This window comes from Oncorhynchus mykiss, chromosome 23 (genome assembly GCF_013265735.2).
Source record: "Oncorhynchus mykiss isolate Arlee chromosome 23, USDA_OmykA_1.1, whole genome shotgun sequence".
Classification (NCBI taxonomy): domain Eukaryota; kingdom Metazoa; phylum Chordata; class Actinopteri; order Salmoniformes; family Salmonidae; genus Oncorhynchus; species Oncorhynchus mykiss.
Window position 1 is genome coordinate 11,633,070 of NC_048587.1, and position 16,404 is coordinate 11,649,473.

Genomic DNA, 16,404 nt, shown 5'->3' on the forward strand with positions numbered 1-16,404 from the left:
TCCATGACATAGCTTTCACCGGGATTCACCTGGTCAGTCTATGATCCCTTATTGCTGTCACTTGCTAAATCCACTTCAATCAGGAAGGGATGAAGATGGGTTAAATATTTTTTTTATGCCTTGTGACAATTGAGACATGGATTGTGTATGTGTGTTATTTTAAGGGTGAATGGGCAAGACAAAATATTTAAGTGCTTTTGAACGGGGTATGGAAGTACTGTAGGTGCCAGGTGCACCCATTTGAGTGTGTCAAGAACTGCAACGCTGCTTGGTCTTTCATGCTCAATAGTTTCCCGTGTGTATCAAGAATGGTCCACCACCCAAAGGACATCCAGCCACTTTGACACAAGTGTGGGCCAGCATCCCTGTGGAACGCTTTTGAGTCAACATGGGCCAGCATCCCTGTGGAACTCTTTTGACACCTTGTAGAGTTCATGCCCCGACGAATTGAGGCTGTTCTGAGGGGAGGGGGGGGGGGGGGGGGGGGGGGGGTGCAACTCAATATTAGGAAGGTGTTCTAACATTTGCTCCTTCCCTTGATATATCCTTATGTACATATTCTTTATCCCCTTACACTGTGTACAAGACAGTAGTTTTGGAATTGTTAGTTAGATTACTTGTTGGTTATTACTGCATTGTCGGAACTAGAAGCACAAGCATTTCGCTACACTCGCATTAACATCTGCTAACCATGTGTATGTGACAAATAAAATTTGATTTGATTTGAAGGTGTGGAAGAACACTGCGGAAAGTCTGGACCTGTCAGTTCTCAATCACTTTGCTGAAATCCTGACATCATCAAGGTAGAGTATCTTCATGAGACATCAAAACGAAATGTTGTGCTACCCTTGTTAAAATTACACACTTACTTTACTTCAACCACAAGTAAATTGAACAAGGAACTTCTGCACCTCCACCCACTCTTTCCCCCAGTGGTGACCATGGTAATGCAAAGGTCATGCATAACCTGGGTCTGGTGCCCAAACTGCTCTTCCTATTGGCTGACCCCATGGTGACCCCCAGGAAAGTAAAGGTTGCCACCTGTATCATCACTTGCCTGCTTAGAGAACACTTCACCTCCACCGACATACGCAGGTACACACACCTCTGTGTCACAGGCATATGCAGTACTTACATGTTTCGTTTTAGCGTTGTCTTTTATGGGACAGCCATTCATTCTTCTTATTGTGCTGTGTGTATGTCACTAGTATACTAAACCAGGTGTGTGTTTTCTATTTGTTCCAGACTTGGCCTCTTCCTGGTGTACACAGTGCCTCCCCCAAGTGTGAGTGAAAGCTCTGGACTCTCTGACACTCTTGATGAGGAAACCAAAGGTACAGCCCCACAAGTAGCCAATAGCTCTATTCCAGTCCAGCCTAATCTTGCGTGGACAGATGCACGTAACATAACTAGTGTCATAGTGTTTGTCAACAGACTGTGGGATGCGACGAAGAACAAGGAACTTGGTTCCAGCACACATTTGTTTTCAGATAAATTCTGATTTTGCAGGTGTTTGCGTCTTTGTAATTTCGGTAGGAAAGGGGACATTTGGCCCATAGACTTGTCTGTAACTTGCAAAGAGAGAGTTTGGAGCATCCGCCCTGCTTCCACTCCTCGTTCTAGTATTGTCTAACACGTCTCACCCAGAACTTAATCGAGCATCTGACGACACATTTTAGTTCTGGTTTTCCAAGATTAAGTCCAGCCTAGACTAACCCTAATCACATCCTTAACGCCCCCGCATAAATCAAATTAGCATAACAATAAAAAAAATCCCCGTCAAAATCTGTCTGTTTAAATTAGAGATATGTTTTTTTTTGCAATCCACCACATCCACCGAGGTCAGCCTTCCGCATCTGCGGTGGAAGGTGGCAGAGCTACAGCAGTTTTTGTCAGACAAAGAGACATCCTGAAAATCGGTCTTCTCACGAAAACGTCTGTAGTGTCCAAACGGTTTTGCCTACAAACTAATATGGCCCCTCTATGGAAAGACAAACATGATGGTGTTCTATGTTTTACTCTACGACCGCCACAAGAGTCACGGGACTCGTCTGAAGTTGGTACCGACGATTTGCCAAATTCTGTCTGTAGCGTCCGAACAGTTTAGGCTACACACTAATGTGACCCTGACATCGAAAGGTGAGACTCTCACAAACATGTTGGTTGTTTTGCTCTAGGGTGCCCACAAGCCTCACAAGACTTGTCTGAACGTAGCCCAGTACCAGTATTTTTTAAATCTGGAAGTACAGTATACCCTTAGTGTACAAAATATTAAGAACACCTGTTCATAGACTGAACAGGTAAATCCAGGTGAACACTGTGATCTCTTATTGATGTCACTTGTTAAATCCACTTCAATCAGTGTAGATGAAGGGGAGAAGACAGGTTTTAAGAAGCATTGAGACAATTGAGACATGGTTTGTGAATGTGTGCCATTCAGAGGGTGAATGGGCAAGATATAATAATGAAGGCCTTTGAACGAGGTATGGAAGTACAGTGCCTTGCGAAAGTATTCGGCCCCCTTGAACTTTGCGTCCTTTTGCCACATTTCAGGCTTCAAACATAAAGATAAAAAACTGTATTTTTTGTGAAGAATCAACAACAAGTGGGACACAATCATGAAGTGGAACGATATTTATTGGATATTTCAAACGTTTTAACAAATCAAAAACTGAAAAATTGGGCGTGCAAAATTATTCAGCCCCCTTAAGTTAATACTTTGTAGCGCCACCTTTTGCTGCGATTACAGCTGTAAGTCACTTGGGGTATGTCTCTATCAGTTTTGCACATCGAGAGACTGACATTTTTTCCCATTCCTCCTTGCAAAACAGCTCGAGCTCAGTGAGGTTGGATGGAGAGCATTTGTGAACAGCAGTTATCAGTTCTTTCCACAGATTCTCGATTGGATTCAGGTCTGGACTTTGACTTGGCCATTCTAACACCTGGATATGTTTATTTTTGAACCATTCCATTGTAGATTTTGCTTTATGTTTTGGATCATTGTCTTGTTGGAAGACAAATCTCAGTCCCAGTCTCCCAGACTCCATCAGGTTTTCTTCCAGAATGGTCCTGTATTTGGCTCCATCCATCTTCCCATCAATTTTAACCATCTTCCCTGTCCCTGCTGAAGAAAAGCAGGCCCAAACCATGATGCTGCCACCACCATTTTTGACAGTGGGGATGGTGTGTTCAGCTGTGTTGCTTTTACGCCAAACATAACGTTTTCTATTGTTGCCAAAAAGTTCAATTTTGGTTTCATCTGACCAGAGCACCTTCTTCCACATGTTTGGTGTGTCTCCCAGGTGGCTTGTGGTAAACTTTAAATGACACTTTTTATGGATATCTTTAAGAAATGGCTTTCTTCTTGCCACTCTCCATAAAGGCCAGATTTGTGCAATATACGACTGATTGTTGTCCTATGGACAGAGTCTCCCACCTCAGCTGTAGATCTCTGCAGTTCATCCAGAGTGATCATGGGCCTCTTGGCTGCATCTCTGATCAGTCTTCTCCTTGTATGAGCTGAAAGTTTAGAGGGACGGCCAGGTCTTGGTAGATTTGCAGTGGTCTGATACTCCTTCCATTTCAATATTATCGCTTGCACAGTGCTCCTTGGGATGTTTAAAGCTTGGGAAATCTTTTTGTATCCAAATCCGGCTTTTAACTTCTTCACAACAGTATCTCGGATCTGCCTGGTGTGTTCCTTGTTCTTCGTGATGCTCTCTGCGCTTTTAACGGACCTCTGAGACTATCACAGTGCAGGTGCATTTATACGGAGACTTGATTACACACAGGTGGATTGTATTTATCATCATTAGTCATTTAGGTCAACATTGGATCATTCAGAGATCCTCACTGAACTTCTGGAGAGAGTTTGCTGCACTGAAAGTAAAGGGGCTGAATAATTTTGCACGCCCAATTTTTCAGTTTTTAATTTGTTAAAAAAGTTTGAAATATCCAATAAATGTCGTTCCACTTCATGATTGTGTCCCACTTGTTGTTGATTCTTCACAAAAAAATACAGTTTTATATCTTTATGTTTGAAGCCTGAAATGTGGCAAAAGGTCGCAAAGTTCAAGGGGGCCGAATACTTTCGCAAGGCACTGTAGGTGCCAGACGCACCAGTTTGTCAAGAACTGCAATGTTGCTGAGTTTTTCATCTCTACAGTTTCCCGTGTGTATCAAGAATGATCCACCACCCAAAAGACATCCAGCCAACTTGACGTAACTGTGGGAAGCATTGGTGTCAACATGGGCCAGCATCCTTGTGGAACGCTTTTGATACCTTGTAGAGTGCATGCACCATCTAATTAAAGCTGTTCTGATTTAAATTGGGGTGCAACTCAATATTAGCAGGGTGTTCCTGATGTTTTGTACGTCCAGTATATATGGAAGTACTTTAGTGACAAAAAAAGCAGGCTGACAGTCAACGAGGCATTCAGTTACTGTTCGATTGAATGTTAGAATGGGCAAAACAAATGACCTAAGTGACTTTGACCATGGTATGATCGTTGGTGCCAGGCGCGCCGTATGCAATACCTCAGAAATGGCAGGCCTCTTGGACTTTTCACACATGACAGTGTCTAGGGTTTAATGAGAATGGTGCGACAAACAAAAAATCATTGATGAGCAATCAAAGGAGCTCAAGAATCGTGCAAACTAACAGGTGGGCCACAAAGAGACAAATAACAGCGCAGTACAACAGTGGTGTGCAGAACGGCATCTCGGAATGCCGAACTCGTCGGTCCTTGTCACGGATGGGCTATTGCAGCACCATCCTGCCTGGCCCCATCCTGCCTGGTGTCAACTGGTGGTGGTGTAAGGGTGTGGGGAATGTTTCCTGACACACGTTTGGTCCCTTGATACCAATTGAGCAGCGTTTCCATTCCCTGAAGAATTCAGGCTGTTCTGGCGGCAAAGGGAGGTCTGACCTGGTTCTAGATGGTTGAACCTAATACACTGACCACTGAATGGAGGACAGACACAAAACTTACTTCCTTTGGATAAATGTTTTGACTGTGTTTTGCCATGTATGAATATGTTATTCAATGCATTTCTATGGGCTAATAGCAGTAAGACCATATTCAACTATTTTTTTGTGTATCTTTTTTTATACTTACAGGGGACCTAAAATTCAAATTCAAATTGCTAAATGATCCATGGTATGGCCATCTTAAAACAATGCCGTATATTAGCTTAGTAGAAACCCAACCACTGTCAGTGTTTAGTAATTCTCTCCCCTCTCTCCTGTAGCTCAAAGTTTCAGTCCAGCCAGACTAGTGTGGGTCCGTAATCAACTGCTGTCTTCTCTCTGTGACCTCATCAGCTCAGACAGTCTTCTCACTGCAGAGTGAGTACCTGCAGGGTCAAACCGCTCACCATCGGGTTAACATGGGGTTCAATGGAACTACTGCATTTTTAACATGTTTGATCTACTGTGTGTGTGTGTGTGTGTGTCCACCTGCAGTGAGCGGAAAGAGCTGATCCAGACACTGGGCAGTGATTGGTTCCTGCTGTTCCTGCAGCCCCGCCTCCACTCTTCCACCCTGTGCCTAGGGCTCCGCCTACTCACACTTCTCCTGGCCAATCAGAGCGAGCGGAACAGCTTCAGAGAGGGCGTGTTCCCAGGCACCCTAGTAGAGAGCCTGGATGAACCCTCTGTTGTCATAGGTATGATATGCTTTTGTTTAGATACTGTATGTTTTATAGTCCATAACATGATTTGTATTATGTTTCATAAACATAAACATGTTGTTAATTTTTTTGACCCAGTCTTTCATTCTATTCATTCCACGTTGCAATGTTAAAGAAATCATTGGCATGTAGCTAGCTAGCTAGCAGAGGTTCAATAATGACGAGAGACAAGAACTTCAATAAATAGGCTTAATGATTTAATAAATAATTGATACTGAACAAAAATATAAACGCAACATGTAAAGTGTTGGTTTCATGTTTCATGAACTGAAATAAAAGATCCCCAAATTTCTCAAATCTCTCAAAAATGTTTTTTCAAATTTGTTTACATTTACATACATTTTTTTTCTTCCTTTGCCAAGATTATCCATCCACCTGACAGGTGTTCAATAAGCTGATTAAACAGCATGATCATTACACAGGTGCAACTTGTGATGGGGACAGTGAAAGGCCACTCTTTTGAGGGAGTGTGCAATTGGCATGATGACTGCAGGAATGTCCACCAGAGCTGTTGCGAGAGAATTGAATGTACATTTCTCTACCATAAGCTGCCACCAACTTAATTTTAGAGTATTTGTCAGTATGTCCAACTGGCCTCACAACCGCAGACCTCATGTAACCACGCCAGCCCAGGACCTTCACATCTGGCTTCTTCACCTGCAGTATCATCTGAGACCACCCAGACACTTGATGAACTGAGGAGTATTTCTAATAAAGCCCTTTGGTACGGAGAAACTGATTCTAATTGTCAGGGCCTGGCTCCCCAGTGGGTGGGGTGGGCCTGGCTCCCTAGTAGGTGGGCCCACCCATGGCTGCGCTCCTGCCCAGTCATGTGAAATCCATAGACTATGGACTAATGCATTTAATTAAATTGACTGTTTTCTTATATGAACATTGACTGTTTTCTTATATGAACTGTTACTCAGTAAAATCTTTTAAATTGTTGAATGTTGCATTTATATTTTTGTTCAGTATATAACTAGGCAACAAGAACTTAATGATTTGATGAATAATGTATAAATAGGCAACAACCAGCTGATTGTCAAATCAATAATATAGTTATGGAGGATAGCTAGGCTAAAGGCAAGCTAACACACAATAACATCAAGCAGCTGAAATGACTGCAAACTATGTGCACTTTTGTTTCTTTTACCTTCATTTCTTTATCGCCATTTTTTTTGTTTATATCCTTTATAATGATCCTGATAACTGAATTTGCCTTGCTCAGAGAAGCTGTCAGTCACGCCTGTGGGAGAGTGGATGTTAACAGGAATTACCTGTGGAATGCGGGTATTGTGGTGCTATAACTCCCTGCTATCAACCAATCAGCATCCAGGATCCAAACAACCCGTTTTCTAATTGTTTATATTACATGAGTAGATATGCAAAGAAGTTTATACTCTCATCGTGTTGACTGTGTAGACTTACACTCTAATCAATGGCTTGTTGTTTTGTGTACTACCCTCCAACCGAACGTATTGTAAAACACCTTAAATACCCACCGGAGTCTGGCACCGGTGGTGTATTCTTTCCTTTAATGTATTGTATGGTATTTGTCTTTGTGTGTTTCTTAGACAACCTGAGAGCTTATGAGTGGTCCTATGAGTGTCAGAGTGTCACTTGCGCAGGCTTCGACGTGCTGCAAAGGCTTCTGGTCCGCCAGGCTCACCTGCCTCAGGTGTACGGAGCGCTGGCCGCTCTACTGCTGGGGAAGAGAGGAGGAGAAACGCCTGACGGACAGGTAACATGACACTAACTGACCTGGATATAAATATAGTTGAAGTACATTAAAGTAACTTAAGTTATATTGAAGTGACATGGCAAGATATTAGGAGCATTTTAATAGGGCTCCTACCACTCCTGTTATTTTGCACAATTCAATTCTCATGATTAACTGTAAAGTAAATCAAACAAAGCTAAATCTATTTTGGCATCCATGAGATGATTCCTGTGTTGGACTTTAAAAGTGTATGTCCTCTGTGGTCTCCTCTGTAGCTGGATCTGGATGAAGTTCTGCAGGCAGTGATTGACAGCACAGAGTACACAAACTCTGCTCCCTTACAGCTGTGTTCCAAGTCTGCAGCCATGCTACTGGAGCTGGTCAAGGCCATCATCACACAGGTGAGACAACTGGGTTCAAAACATAACACAGAAGTTATTTTACATTCTCACTCTGAGACAATTGCGCTAATGTAGTCTCAAAGCACTTAACATTGTAAATGGTTACTATTAATGGCATCAGTTTGAATTTACTATACACCCTTCCTCAATCTAAAAACTGTCCTGTTTGTTGTCGCTCTCCATGTATAGCGGTCATCTGCCGCTGATGCATCTTGGGAGTTGCAGTTTCCCGGCAGTGTGATGCAGTTCCTCTGTCTGGTACACAATCACCGCCCCCGAGACCCACTATGGACGTCTCCAGAGTTTCTACACACGCTCGCCAGCACTGTGTTTCCCCCTGAGGTGTGTGTGTCTTTCTCCTCCTCTACTTCATCTTCCTTTTGTAGTGGCATCAGACCTATGATGGGGGTTTTGATAAATAGTGAAATTCTTGCTCTCACCTCCTCAGAGTGAAGAGGTGTGTCAGCCAACCAGGAAGCAGGTGTGTGACTTCATCCGTATCCTCTTAATGGACAGCCTGCTCAACGTGCCTGCCAAAGAACACACACACCCCCTACTGCTGCTACTGGAGGTACACACACACACACACACACACACACACACACACATACACACACTGGTGAGGTTAATAAACGACTGTATTCTCCTGTTTTATCCAGGATGTGCCGCTCTTGGCCCAGTTATAAGACAGAGAGGGAGAGTATTCATTGAGTACCTTAGCATGCACACTAATAATTCAATATTAACCTTTCAAGTGCGGAACCCCTCGATAACATTCCCCTGAAAAGGCAGCGAGCGAAATTCAAAAATATTTTTTTGAAATATGTAACTTTCACACATTAACAAGTCCAATACAGCAAATGAAAGATAAACATCTTGTTAATCTACCCATCATGTCCGATTTCAAGAATGCTTTACAGCTAAAGCAAAACATATGATTATGTTAGATCACCGCCAAGTCGAAAAACACAGCCATTTTTCCAGCCAAAGATAGGAGTCACAAAATGCAGAAATATAGATAAAATTAACCACTAACCTTTGATGATCTTCATCAGAGGACACTCATAGGAGATAATGTTACACAATACATGTATGTATTGTTCGATAATGTGCATATTTATATCCCAAAATCTCAGTTTACATTGGCACCTTATGTGCAGTAATGATTTGATTCCAAAACATCCGGTGATTTTGCAGAAATACTCATACTCATCATTGATAAAAGACACTAGTGTTATTCACAGAATTAAATATAGTCCTCTCCTTAATCTCTCTGGGACATGTGGGACGCTAGCGTCCCACCTGGCCAAAAGCCAGGGAAAATGCAGAGCGCCAAAGTCAAATAAATTACTATAAAAATCTAACTTTCATTAAATCACACATGCAAGATAGCAAATAAAAGCTACACTTGTTGTGAATCCAGCCAACATGTCAGATTTCAAAAAGGCTTTTCGGCGAATGCAAACGATGCTATTATCTGAGGATAGCACCTCCGTAAACAAAGAGAGAAACCATATTTCAACCCTGCAGGCGCGACACAAAACACAGAAATAAAAATATAATTCATGCCTTACCTTTGATGAGCTTCTTTTGTTGGCACTCCAATATGTCCCATAAACATCACAAATGGTCCTTTTGTTCGATTAATTCCATCGATATATATCCAAAATGTCCATTTATTTGGCGCGTTTGATCCAGAAAAACACTGGTTCCAACTTGCTCAACTTGACGACATAATATCTCAAAGTTACCTGTAAACTTTGCCAAAACATTTCAAACATTTCAAACAAACCTCATTCAAGTTTCAAAAGACCGTTGACATCTAGTGGAAGCCGTAGGAAGTGCAATGTGTATTTGGTAGGTCAAGCTTTGAAAAACTACAAACCTCAGATGTCCCACTTCCTGGTAGGATTTTTCTCAGGTTTTCACCTGCCATATGTGTTCTGTTCTACTCACAGACATCATTCAAACAGTTTTAGAAACTTCAGAGTGTTTTCTATCCACTAATAATGATATGCATATATTAGCATCTGGGACAGAGTAGGAGGCAGTTCACTCTGGGCACGCTATTCATTCAAAAGTGAAAATGCTGCCTCATATCCCTAAAAGGTTAAACAGATTATGGCAGTAGGCCGAGTATGGCAATAGTCATGTAAACACTTTACTCTGCTTATCTTAATCAGCATAAGGTCAAAATCAAAGTAAGCATACACTGATTAAAACACCTCGTTTTCTTAGCAACCTTTCTAATTATTAGGACATGTAAGCGGCTTAACTTCTTATGGGCAGGACGGTAGCGTCCCACCTGGCCAACATCCGGTGAAATTGCAGAGCGCGAAATTCAAACTACAGTATTATAAATATTTAACTTTCATAAAATCACAAGAGTAATATATCAAAATAAAGCTTCACTTCTTGTTAATCCAGCCTCTGTGCCAGATTTCAAAAAGGCTTTACGGCGAAAGCACACCATGCGATTATCGGAAGACAGCGCCCCGCATACAAACACATGAAAAACATATTTTAACCAGGCAGATGCGACACGAAAGTCAGAAATAGCGATATAAAAAATGCCTTACCTTTGATGATCTTCTTCTGTTGGCACTACAAAAGGTCCCAGGTGTCTTGCTAATTGCCTATAATTTCCACCTGTTGTCTATTCCATTTGCACAACAGCATGTGAAATGTATTGTCAATCAGTGTTGCTTCTTAAGTGGACAGTCTGATTTCACAGAAGTGTGATTGACTTGGAGTTACATTGTGTTGTTTAAGCGTTCCCTTTATTTTTTTGAGCAGTGTATATTTACGCGGAGCTGTCTTTCTCTGTCGTCTCTCTGTTGAAACCAATCGATCCGTCTCTGGGTAGTGGCTCAATGTAAGGCTCTGGTTGTCCACCAGAGATCACAAAGTCCGTCTTCTTTGGTAGTGGAGTGGTTGTTAGATAGAGGCTTCAGATGTACCAAGAGGGATCTGTTCTTTCCCCTCGTGTCTTTGGCCAAATTCTAGGACCAATTTTACCTGCACAGCTGCTGACTGTGAATGTTTCTGGTCTCCTATGGAAGGCTATCTTCTCGTGTTGAGGTTTAGAGCTTCAGAGTTTCTTACCATTTCAAAGTGGTAAGAAAGTCACATATTTTGGTCTCATAGTGATCTCAATGATTGATTTACATGCCAGCTGCTGGCGGGTAAAGTTGTCGGGAGCTGAACCCTGAATATTCAATCATTGAGACCACTACGAGACCAAAATACATGTTTTGGTCTTGTAGTTTTAACCATTCATGACATCTGTTTTTATTTTTTTATTTTTTTTATTTTACCTTTATTTAACTAGGCAGGTCAGTTAAGAACAAATTCTTATTTTCAATGACGGCCTGTGGGTTAATTGCCTGTTCAGGGGCAGAACGACAGATTTGTACCTTGTTAGCTCGGGGGTTTGAACTTGCAACCTTCCGGTTACTAGTCCAACGCTCTAACCACTGGGCTACCTTGCCGCCCGTCCGTCTGTGTGCTTTTCACCGTCCGTGTACTTAGTCTATAGAGTTTAAACCATTTCGTAACGTTCTGCTCATGCTGTCCGCCAGGCTGGTATAATGTAAATTTCTTTAACGAGTCCTTTTTAAGCACTCTGGCCAAAAGGGGCATTCCATCACACCAACACAATGTCTGTTCTCACTTGGGCATGGTTACTGGCTGGGCACAAATTGATATGAAAAGCAATTATCCCATTTAGAAGGCTAAAATCACATTGCTATCTTCACAAAATTATTTTCATATTTAATCATATATTTTATACAACATGTAGATGTAAACTTGATACATAGGATGTGTACACTTTCAGAGTTACAGTTACTTAGTTATACCATCCATAATGGCATCACAAAATAACAAACCATATGACAGGATTATTCTTTAGATCCCCACGGACCATTCTTAATATTCCTATCTTATGAATATTGTTCCAATGTTCATTCTTTGGCCGTTAGAGTTTTTGGCGGCAAAGGTCTTCTGTAGACAAAGGGATTTCTTTCCCAATACTGCAGGGCAAAAAATAGAAAGTTCTCTCTAAATTTACGACCCGATGTTAAGGTGTCAAGATCGGCACAGCCCCCCTTCCCCTCTTCTGTCGGAGAGAGGAGGTCTGGCTATCTTCAAACATTTGCCTAGCTAATGGGTCTTTTGATCCACTGTCAGGTGAGTCATGACACTGTCTATAGCATGCTATTAGATACTTATAGACTCACATCTTGACTGGCTGCATCACCATTTGGTATGGCAACTGCTTGGCATCCAACCTCAATTCGCTACAGAGGGTAGTGCGTATGGCCTAGTACATCACTGGGGTCGAGCTTCTATACCAGGCGGTGTCAAATGAAGGCCCTAAAAAGTGTCAAAGACTCCAGCCACCCAAGTCATAGACTGTTCTCTATGCTACTGCTCGTCTAGCGGTACCAATCCACCAAGTCTGGAAGCAACCAGACCCTGAACAGTTTCTACCCCCAAGCCATAAGACTGCTAAACAGTTAACCAATAGCTACCCGGGCTATCTGCATTAACCCTATTTGCACTCACTCTTTTGACTCATCACATACGCTGCTGTTACTGTTTATTATCTATCCTGTTGCATAGTAATTTATCCCTACGTATATGTACATATCTACCTCAATTGCCTCGTACCCCCACAACAACTCGGTATGGGTACCCTGTACATATAGCCAAGTTATCATTACTCATTATGTATTTATTCCTTGTGTTATTATTTTTATATTATTTGTAAAAAAAAAAAAATATATATATATATATATATATATATATATTGTTGGGAAGGGCCAATAAGAAAGCATTTCACTGTTAGTGTTCACCTTTTATTTATGCTGCATTTGACAATGCTCCAAATAATTGTATTTTATTTGACTTCCAGTCATTTTGCTAATGCTAGTTAGCATTGGCTTGCGAAACTACCTCTAACTTCTTTCATACTTTACACAGATGCATAAAATGTCTTCTAGTTCATCTGACTCTGGGGAAGTAGATAAAGGATTTCATTGCCAAAATCCCAAAGTATCCCTTTAAAAACCTGTTTGGGCTGAAATCCCGTTAACGGGATGATATGACAACAGCCAGTGAAAGTGAAGGGCGCCAAATTCAAAACAGAAATCTCATAATTAAAATTCCTCAAACATACATGTATTTTATACCATTTTAAAGGCAGTCTTGTTGTTAATCCCACCGCAGTGCCCAATTTCAAATATGCTTTTTAGCGAAAGCACCACAAACGATTATGTTAGGTCACCACCAAACCACAATAAAAACAGTCATTTTTCCTGCCAAAGAGAGGAGTCACAAAAAGCACAAATAGAGATAAAATGAATCACTAACCTTTGATAATCTTCATCAGATGACACTCTTAGGACTTCATGTTACACAATACATGTATGTTTTGTTTGATAAAGTTTATATTTATATAAAAAAATATCGGAGTTTACATTGGCACATTACATTCACTAGTTCCAAAAACCTCCAGAGATTTTGCATAGGCACACAGATTCAACAGAAATACTCATCATAAATGTAGATTATAATACAAGTTATACACATGTAATTATAGATATACCTGTCCTTAATGCAACCGCTGTGTCAGATTTTTAAAAAACTTTACAGAAAAAGCAAACCATGTAATAATCTGAGACGGCGCTCAGAACAATAGTCAAATTAGCCGCCATGTTATAGTCAACATAAACCATAAATTACATGCTAAATATTCCCTTACCTTTGATGATCTTCATCAGAATGCACTCCCAGGAATCCCAGGTCCACAATAAATGCTCGATTTGTTCGATAATGTCCGTTATTTATGTCCAGTTAGCTACTTTTGTTAGCGCGTTTGGTACACCTATCCAAACGCTGGTGCTGGTCGACCATTTTTTCGGACAAAATCTTCAAAAAGTCATATTACAGGTCGAAGAAACATTTCAAACTAAGTACAGAATCAATCATTAGGAAGTTTTTATCATATATCTTCAATAAAGTTCGAACCGGAGAATTCCTTTGTGTCTTGAGGAGGAACGGAAAGCAGGAAGATAACATGTGCTATGCGCATGACCTGGTACTGGCTCTCTGCCAGCAGTCTGATGCATTCTGTTCTTATTCAGTCCCACAACACAGTAGAAGCCTCATTCATATTTCTATAGACGGTTAACATCTAGTGGAAGCCTTAGGAAGTGAATCTTCATTCATATCTAACAGGGATTTCAATAGGCAATGGTTTGAAAATATACAGATTTCTCACTTCCTGTTTAGATTTCTTCTCAGGTTCTTGCCTGCCATCTGAGTTCTGTTATACTCACAGACACCATTCAAACAGTTTCAGAAACTCCTGAGTGTTTTCTATCCAATACTACTAATAATATGCATATATTAGCAACGGAGCAGGCCGTTTACTCTGGGCACCTCTGGGCACCTTTCATCCAAGCTACTCAATAGTGCCCCTGCAGCCATAAGAAGTTAAAACCTCCGAAGGATCCGCCCCTTTTTGCAATTTGCACCTAAAATGATGTACCCAAAGTTAACTGCCCGAAGCTTAGGACCATCAACTTGGCATGAAAAGGGATGCCAGTAAGGGGAGAGGAAAAGAGGAAAGAGGAAAAGTTCTCCATATGGTTCACCAGAGCACTCGCTCCTACCTACAGGTGGAGACAAAATGACCAGTAGTCCCGCAATAGAGGAAGCTCTTAGTGTGAAGCCTGTATAGCCGTTCAGCTGGAGACAGCCTAGCTCTGCCTCGTTGCATGGGCTCAGGAAGAGGTGAATCGGCAGTCTTCGGAGGCTCTCGGGGGAACTCGGGTAGCCTAAGGTTCTCTTGGCAACGGAGCCGCCGGGGACTTCCGGGCTCCCTCGGAGGCGAGGTGGAATCGAATCTCCTCTCATTCCTTCATTCCCGTAGTCACCCATCGATCCGAATGGTCAAGGCGATGAGCGAGTCGAGATCCGTCAGTAGTTCCCGGGCTGCAAGCTCGTCCTTTATTTCCTCCGATAATCTGTGTAGGAACATGTTGAACAGCGCTTCCGGGTTCCAAGCACTCTCAGCTGACAATATGTGGAAATACACTGCATAGTCTGCCACACTACGGGAGTAATGACGTAGCTGGAGGAGCTTGCGAGCAGACTCTCCTGGACAACAGGGAATCAAGCTCCTTCCGAACCTCCTCCATGAACTCCTCCAGACTGAGGCAGACGGCGGATTGTTACTTCCACACCGCCATGGCCCAGGCAAGTGCCCTCCCGGACATTACTGTTATGATGTACGCTATCCTCGAGCGGTCTAAGGTGAATAAAGAAGGCTGCAGCTCGAAAATGAGGGAGCACTGGGAGAGAAAAGCCTGGCAGGTTCTGGAATCCCCAGCGTAGTGATCTTGAAGAGGTAAGCGGGGTTCTCAGGACACTGGGGTAGGCTGCCTAACAGACAACCCACAGAATTGCTCCAGCGTGTTAAACGCTCGGTCATGGCATTCGGCCAAGGTCTGGAACCCTTCCACGAGACCACGAAGCAACTCCTTGTGCCTTCCAATGATGGCTCCTTGGGAGGAGAGGGCGTTGTGGAGCTGGTCTGAGTCTGCTGGGTCAGTAATGGCCAGTTCGTACTATCAGGATTCAGGTATGACCCAGATGCAGACAATGTCGAATCCAGTGAGATGGGGCAAGGTAAGAACGGCAGGCAGGCTCAGGATCAGGGGAGGCAGGACGGTCAAAACTGGGAAGGACGAGAAAACAGGAGCAAGAACAGACAGGAGCAGGGGAAGAAACGCTGGTAGGTTTCACAAAACAAAACAAATTGGCAACAGACAAACAGAGAACAAAGGTATAAATACACAGAGGACACTTTGGAAGGTGGGCGACACCTGGAGGGAGTGAGACATGCACAAAGACAGGTGAAATGCGTGATGTGATTGTGTGTCCTTACTCAACATTGACGAGAGCGCTACAAACAAAAGAATGAAATAAACCAAAACTTGTTCCTCACAGTGTATCCTAGGTTGTGCAGTCCTCAGTCAACGTGCCCACTCCGACAATGACAATGGTAAAAGACTGTAATAATAATATATTGAAATCATTAACAGAAATAACCTTAACCAAACAAACATTGTAGATTTGAAATAATGGGAATTAACCGTAAATGTACTACTGGTGATACTGGTGTGCTATCCCCGCAGCCTCCGCAATGGATTAGTCCACTGGGACAGGTGTGAATCAGACAGGTGTCTCGTCTGCCATAAGAAAATATATATACTCTACTAGTCAAAAGTTTGGACACACCTACTCATTCCAGGGTTTTTCTTTATTTGTACTATTTTTTACATTGTAGAATAATGGTGAAGACATCAAAACTATGAAATAACACATATGGAATCATATAGTAACCCAAAAAAGTGTTTAAAAAAACGAAATATATTTATTCAAAGTAGCCACTCTTTGCCTTGATGACAGCTTTGCACACTCTTGGCATTTTCTCAACCAGCTTCATGAGGTAGTCACCTGGAATACATTTCAATTAAAAGGTGTGCCTTGTTAAAAGTTATTGTGTAGTTATTTTCCTTC

General features: G+C 42.1%; 1 protein-coding gene across 4 annotated transcripts in view; it reads left to right on the forward strand.

The window, feature by feature from the left end:
- The window catches only part of wdfy4 (WDFY family member 4), a 179,575-nt gene that overhangs the window by 86,197 nt on the left and 76,974 nt on the right, over positions 1–16,404 (forward strand). For all 4 annotated transcript variants that reach the window (XM_036960206.1, XM_036960204.1, XM_036960203.1 and 1 more), the window contains exons 28-36: positions 730–803; positions 934–1,095; positions 1,246–1,334; positions 5,251–5,347; positions 5,465–5,667; positions 7,266–7,432; positions 7,687–7,812; positions 8,002–8,154; positions 8,261–8,383. In XM_036960206.1, coding sequence (XP_036816101.1) covers positions 730–803; positions 934–1,095; positions 1,246–1,334; positions 5,251–5,347; positions 5,465–5,667; positions 7,266–7,432; positions 7,687–7,812; positions 8,002–8,154; positions 8,261–8,383 — 1,194 coding nt within the window. The remainder of the gene's footprint in view (positions 1–729; positions 804–933; positions 1,096–1,245; positions 1,335–5,250; positions 5,348–5,464; positions 5,668–7,265; positions 7,433–7,686; positions 7,813–8,001; positions 8,155–8,260; positions 8,384–16,404) is intronic.